The 7,567-nt window shown below is 36.0% G+C and overlaps 1 protein-coding gene and 1 non-coding gene across 6 annotated transcripts in view; both read left to right on the top strand.

Moving 5' to 3' along the window:
- The window catches only part of PPM1B (protein phosphatase, Mg2+/Mn2+ dependent 1B), a 98,871-nt gene that overhangs the window by 44,269 nt on the left and 47,035 nt on the right, over positions 1–7,567 (top strand). For all 5 annotated transcript variants that reach the window (XM_023512135.1, XM_012804040.2, XM_023512134.1 and 2 more), the window contains exon 2: positions 902–1,761. In XM_023512135.1, the coding sequence (XP_023367903.1) occupies positions 916–1,761 (846 nt within the window). In that variant the 5' untranslated portion in view covers positions 902–915. The remainder of the gene's footprint in view (positions 1–901; positions 1,762–7,567) is intronic.
- LOC111724585 lies at positions 3,750–3,856 on the top strand. The gene has a single exon (XR_002772856.1). It is a non-coding gene; the product is annotated as a U6 spliceosomal RNA (small nuclear RNA).

The raw sequence follows: 7,567 nt of genomic DNA on the forward strand, positions 1-7,567 counted from the left end.
TGTGAAGTAGAGACATAGGTGACTAAGAAATTTGACTGATCAGCCAGTTAAAGTACAAGATTAGCATTGTTTGTAGAAAATATACCACATTCTTATCTCACCTTTGGGAACCACTGCTCTAGCCTAAGTTGTTTGAAGGTGGGAAAGCTTTATTCTGTATTCATAGTAATGTTGGGCAGGGAGAGAGGGCATAATTAAGAGTAGTACTTTATAATTCTGAGGATAAAAGTCTTTGTCATCATACACTGGGTAGTTTCTTCATGGATTACAAAGCTCAGCAGTATGAAGTACATTTTTTAGCACCATATTAAAGAAATATTTATTTTTAACAATTCAAGTAGTGAATACATAGTTTTCAATTTAATCTGTAATAAAACTTTGATGAAACTAAATGTTTTTAGATTTTTGTGTCTTAATTAAAGTTTGGTGTTCTTAGGATCGCCAGGGGAAAAATATTTGGAGTTCAATACTTATTTTTGAAAGTCTTAAATATACCTGTTAGCATGCTTTTCTACCTTGATTTTTTTGAACAAGACAACTCATCGTTCTGTATGTTCTCCTTGTCCAATCTTACATAAACTTAGGACTTATCTTATAAATTTTTAAAAAATTCCTTACCAAATTTCATTTTGTTTTCGTTTCTTCTAGAACAGTGGTCTCAACTGCATGTAGGGATCAACAGAGAGGCTTTTTAAAAATACTTCTATCTAGGAAGTGTCTCCAGAGATTCAGATTTCATTGGTCTGATGATTCTAATGTGTTAGGGCTGAGAAACCAAGGAGGATGTAAAGGAGGAGATTTCTTAATGGTATTTTTGTTGTTGTTCCAGTAAATTGGGATAATTCTGAAAACTATACTTGAGAACCATTTAACACCTGTCTTTCTTTTTTTTTTCTTTCAGATTTATTGCTAAACATGGGTGCATTTTTGGATAAACCCAAAACGGAAAAACATAATGCTCATGGTGCTGGGAATGGTTTACGTTATGGCCTGAGCAGCATGCAAGGATGGAGAGTGGAAATGGAAGATGCACACACAGCTGTTGTAGGTATTCCTCATGGCTTGGAAGACTGGTCATTTTTTGCAGTTTATGATGGTCATGCTGGATCCCGAGTGGCAAATTACTGTTCGTCACATTTATTAGAACACATCACTACTAATGAAGACTTTAGAGGACCTACAAAATCAGGATCTGCTCTTGAGCTTTCAGTGGAGAATGTCAAGAATGGTATCAGAACTGGCTTTTTGAAAATTGACGAATACATGCGTAACTTTTCAGACCTTAGAAATGGGATGGACAGGAGCGGGTCAACTGCAGTGGGAGTTATGATTTCACCTAAGCACATCTACTTCATCAACTGTGGTGATTCACGTGCTGTTCTATGTAGGAATGGACAAGTCTGCTTTTCTACCCAGGATCACAAACCTTGCAACCCAAGGGAAAAAGAGCGAATCCAAAATGCAGGAGGCAGCGTAATGATACAACGTGTTAATGGTTCATTAGCAGTGTCTCGTGCTCTGGGGGACTATGATTACAAGTGTGTTGATGGCAAGGGCCCAACAGAACAACTTGTTTCTCCAGAGCCTGAGGTTTATGAAATTTTAAGAGCAGAAGAGGATGAATTTATCATCTTGGCTTGTGATGGGATCTGGGATGTTATGAGTAATGAGGAGCTGTGTGAATTTGTTAAATCTAGACTTGAGGTATCTGATGACCTGGAAAATGTGTGCAATTGGGTAGTGGACACTTGTTTACATAAGGTATGTAAGTTTTTTTGTCATAATTAAAATACCATATTAATTTTGAAAAAGCATGGTGAGTGAGATTAAGCAAACTTAAATTTTTAAAACTTCAGATATTTTCATAGAGAAGACCTGTGTATTTTAAAATCTTCACTAGAAGTTACTGGGTTTAAAATTAATGTATTTCTCATTGGACTGCAAATGAAGTGATTATGACTTACAGCTTTTTGAGATGAAATCAGGGATATGTTTTTGGCCTGACCAGCAAATGAAAACAGTATTTTCATTTGGGAAGTATTTCAGCTTTGGGAAGCTGAGGTGGGAGGATTTAAGGTCAGGAGTACAAGACCAGCCTGAGCAAAAGAGCAAGATGCCAACTCTACAAAAAATAGAAAAAATTAGCTAGGCAGGTTGGCATATACCTACATTCCCAACTACTTAGGAGACTGAGGCAGGAGGATCTCTGGAGCCCAGGAGTTTGACATTGCAGTGTGCTAGGATGACACCACTGCACTCTAGCCAGGGGTAACAGAGAGGATGTCTCCAAAAGAAAAAAAAATATTTTTCCTTCAATTATAAACAAATAATATATGCTTCTTATTGAAAATAAATCCTGATAATACAAAAAATATAAACACTCAAAATTTTACCATCCATCTAAGTCATCTTTGTTCATTCTGGTGTCTATCTAGTCTTTCCTGCCTGTCTGCAAGTATATATTTTTTTATAAAAATGAGATCAATATATTATAGAGATATTTCTGTGTACACAAGTATTGATCTGCATTGTTTTTCATGGCTGCATAGCATTCTCAAATAACATGAAGGAATAGCCAAAAATCTATTAGGTCTGTAATTTGGAAGAAGAAAAGAAGTTTATATAGTCGATATAGTATGCTAGTTTTCTGAAGTTTTGACTCTGCCGTTCTGAATGAGATTTAAGGGGTTCTAGTGGTCCATCTCCACTTGATAACTATCATTGAAAGTGATAAAAATGTTCATTCTCAGAAATGAGGAGTGATAGTAACAGACAAGTAGTTGTGTCTACATTTAATTTAATAGAAGGTGAACATGATAGTTCCTTTGAATGGCGCTTTATCCAAATTGAAATTAGTTTGGAGGTTTGGGTCGAAACATAACAGACTTAAAGATTTTTTTTATTTTTTTTTTTTGAGACAGAGCCTCAAGCTGTCACCCTGGGTAGAGTTCTGTGGGATCACAGCTCACAGCAGCCTCCAACTCCTGGGCTCAAGTGAGTCTTCTTCCTCTGCCTCCCAAGTAGCTGGGACTACAGGCACCTGCCACAACGACTGGCTATTTTTTGGTTGCAGCTATCATTGCTGTTTGGCGGGCCCGGGCTGTATTCGAACCCGCCAGCTCAGGTGTATGTGGCTAGCGCCTTAGCTGCTTGAGCCACAGGCACCAAGAGAGTTACATAAGGAAAACTCCATTTCTGCTTTTTAACGTTATAATTTTGTCATTCTACTTGTTTGTTTTGTAAAACCAAGGGTTAGCAATATTATAAAATAGAATACAATTACTTTGAAATTACTCAGAAATATTGAATATAAATTTAGTAATTCATAAAAAGCATTTAGTGATTGCTTAGTAGGTGTTAGTTTTATGGTTTAAGAGGAGAGACAGAGATCCAATTATTAAGTAGCTGTTTCCTTGATAAGAGATTTAAATGAAGTCTTAATATTTTCTAATACTTCTGTTATTTACTGTCCTACTTCATCTTGTATTGCTATAAAGGAATACCTGAGGCTGGGTAATTTATAAAGAAAAGAGATTTATTTGGCTACAGTTCTGCAGGCTTTACTGAAGCTTAGTGCTAGCATCTGCTTCTGGTGAGGGCTTCAGAAAGTTTCTAATCAAAGGGGAAAGGGAATGGGATGGGGATGTCACATTTCTTGAGAGAGAGCAAAGGGGCAGGTAGGTGCTAGGCTCTTCTAAATAACCAGCTTTCATGTAAACTAATAGAGCTTATTAATATTCAATACTGTGGTGCTCGCTTCGGCAGCACATATACTAAAATTGGAACGATACAGAGAAGATTAGCATGGCCCCTGCGCAAGGATGACACGCAAATTCGTGAAGCGTTCCATATTTTTCCGCCCACCTGCCTTGTGAGATGGAATTGTAATAAACCACTCCATGAAGAAAAAAATATATATATATATTCAATACTGTGGGGAGGGCACCAAGCCATTCGTGAGGGATTTGCCCCCATGACCCAAACATGTCCCACCAGGCCCCACATCCAACATTGGGATCAAATTTCAACATGAGATCTGAGAGGGCAGATATCCAAGCTGTATCACTTGTGTCATTCCTTAGTAATTTATATATACATATTTTCAGCCTTTTGATATTCAATAGAGCCTTAATAATTTATAAACACTTTTATGTTAACTCATAAAATCTTGAGAGGTTGTGAAAATCTTCACAATCAGAATCACAATAGTGTTAGTAAATTATTGCTTTCTGTGAACTAAATGCTTTTTAAAGCACTTTACACAGTTTAACTCATTTAATTTTCACAACCATGTAAGGTAATTAGCATCATTGTTAATGGTAAGTATTTTTCAGGGTTGCCATTTAATAATAATAAGCTATAAGTGTTGGGTAACTCTGGTCAGGTATTATCCTATTTAAACAAGATATTTAACTATAGGAGAATGGGCCCTGTGAAAGCCGCCTTCCCTTTTTATTGCCAGTGTTAGTGTTCATGGTCTTTACCTGCCAACTAATTTTAGGTTGCATAGAATATATAACTGTTATTTTGCGTAGCCTTTTTCACAACTTATAAATCATCTATATTGTTAACCCTCACAGTACCCTGAGGTGAACAAAAGAAAAAATTTTATTTTTAATTTACAAATAAGGAAATGGAGGTTGTTTGACATTAAAAGGTAATTGAAACTGATTCTAGAATTCAGGTTTAATATTTTTGTTAGCAGTGTATCCCAGAAAGGGCTAATAATCGTGTATGTGTGTTTTGATTCTTTTGGTCTGAAAAATTTTCCCCAAGGGAAAACATTAAGACTTTCCATTTTTCCCCCAATTATTACAAAATACATATATTTACATTTAACATACAAAGATATTTGAAATAATTTATGTTTCTTCAGGCTCATCTTCCTTAGATAACCACTGTTTACGGTTTACTGTATATCCTTCCTGATGGTTCTCTGTGTTTATTGCACAAATGCATAAAAACAGTATTTTTGCTGGGTAGAGTGGCTCATTCCTGTAATGTTAGCACTTTGAGAGGCCAAGGTGAGAGGAGGGCTTGAGGCCAGGAGTTTGAGACTAGCCTGGGCAACATAGTGAGAACTAAAAAAAAAACACCTTAGCCCAGGATGGTGGTGTACACCTATAGCCCTAGCTACTTGGGAGGCTGAGGCAGAAGGATCACTTGAGCCCAAGAGTTTGTGGTTGCTAGTGAACTATGATTGTGATGCTGTACTCAATCTTCAGTAACAGAGCTAGATATCTCAAAAAAAAAAAAAAAGAATCTTTCATTTACTATTTTACAGAAATAGTAAATGTATATTACTATTGCCACCTGCTTTACTTTTTCTTAAATCACAAAAGTTGGTATTTTTTAAAATCATTCTTTTAAAATATTACTTGATTTCCCTAAATTCCATTTATATACTACCTATCAGAAGCCTTTTTATTTGAAAACATGATGTAGTCCCTGATAGTTGGATAAATTTGAGGGAAATTACTTACTTTCCGAAGGCAATACTGTGTTAGTTATACCACATGGAAAATGTGTATACTGTCACCCCCACAGAACTTTGTAGTTCTAAAGTCAGAACTCTTTCCATTATAGTTTTCAGAAAATCATAAATAATGCAAAAGCAGACATAGACAATATCAGGGTGGGTGTGATTGGGTATTTTGAGGTATAGAGAAGGGCTCAGTGTAAAAGCACAATATATATAAAAGCAATATTGTTTAGTGTAGAAATTTCCATACTTTCCCTAATATCTTAGTAATTTTTCCATAATACTACTGAGTGAAAGTTAATACTTAACAGCTCTAAGTATTAGTTGATTAGATCTAAACTTAAAATAAATCAGTCTATATGTCCTCACAAAATAATACATATACATTGAAAAAGTGTTTCTTTTTTCACTTGATTTTTTAAAAAAAAATTCATAGTTACTAATGATATGTATGTATCTGCTAGATACTGCAGTTCTCAAATCTTAGAATCATTAGACATTGCCATCCTCATTTCCTGTATCATATTGATTTTTATGGGAACTTGCTTTTTATCACAGCAACCCCCAGAACCCCAGCTTTGCAAAAGTAAGATTTCATTGAGAGGAAGTTAGCATTATTTACTATTAATAGTGTAAACGTCAAGCTGGTTTATGGGATGTAATCACTGTGTTTCTCCCTCATTTAAAATATGTCTGGTGAGGACACTGTAGAAACTTGAGGCTTTTTGGTATGCTGTTTGGGAACCAGAAATTTAGTGTTAAAGAATGTTTGCTTTGGAGCCGTTGTTAAGTTAGCTATGTCACTTAGTATATTAGGTCTCAGTTTCTTCATCTTTATAAAAGAAAAATTAAAACACCTTCTTCATGGGGTTGTTGAGAGTAAACTCTTGGCAAGTGCCTGGATAGTATAAATAATAAATTTTAGTTCTGTTGATGATGGGTTATGAAACAAAGAGTTAAATTTGTATAGAGAAAAAATTGATTCAAGAATAAAGTAATAGTGGGTGCAATGATTATTCTTGAATGGAAGTAATCATAGGCTTCAGTTTTCATGGATAAGTGAAAATTTAGTTTGTTCCTTCAGCTTGGCTGATTTTTGAACTATATGTAAATAACTATAGGAATGCCAGTGATATTAAAATTGAGTATTGATAGTTTATTTGTCAGATATTAATTTCATAACCTTGGCAAGGATAGAGATTCTGTTCAGGACACTTTTTTGTAACCATATAAAGTTTAGCTTTGAAACTAAGGGCATCAAATTTTCTTTTTAAATTTAGGTACCCTTGCTAGGCACAGTGGCATGTAGTCCCAACTACTTGAGAGACAGAGATGAGGAAGGATCACTTGAGCCCAGAAGTTTGAGTACAGCCATGGGCAACACAGTGAGGCCCTGTTTCTCAAAATTAATTAATTTAATAAAATAAAGGGGGAAAAATCTGGCTTCTTTGACCTATTACTATCTTTAAGAACTGTAATTCATGAGAGTGTTGCTGCTCTGCTGTTAAACAGGTAAAATGGTAATGAAATAATCAATTTTACTTTTATTTTTAGTTTTTGGAAATAGGGTCTAAGTACCCAGACTGCAGTACCCTGGTGGCATAGTTGTAGCTCACGGTGACCTCAAACTCCTACTGCAGCAGCCCGCCCACTGCAGCCTCCTAAGTTGGTGGGCTATGCACTACCATGCCTGGCTAATTTTAAAAAACGGTTTTATTAAAAAGATCTCAGCTTTTGTTGGTGCCCATAGCTCAGAGGGTAGGGCAACGACTACATACACCGAGGCTGGCAGTTCGAACCTGGCTAGGGCCAGCTAAAACAACAATGACAACTGCAACAACAACAACAACAACAAATACCTGGGTGTTTGTGGGTGGGTGCCTGTAGTCCCAGGTACTTCAGAAGCTGAGGCAAGAGAATTGCTTTGAGCCCAAGAGTTTGAGGTTGCTATGAGCTGTGATCATAACAGCACTCTCTACTGAGAGCCATAGCTTGAGACTCTGTCTTAAAAAAAAAGAAAGATCTCCGCTTTGTTGGCCACCCTGATCTTTAACCCCTGGCCTTTTTTCTTGTTTTTTTTTTTTT

This window comes from Otolemur garnettii, unplaced genomic scaffold (assembly GCF_000181295.1).
Source record: "Otolemur garnettii isolate 467f Iridium unplaced genomic scaffold, OtoGar3 scaffold00024, whole genome shotgun sequence".
In the NCBI taxonomy this organism is placed as follows: domain Eukaryota; kingdom Metazoa; phylum Chordata; class Mammalia; order Primates; family Galagidae; genus Otolemur; species Otolemur garnettii.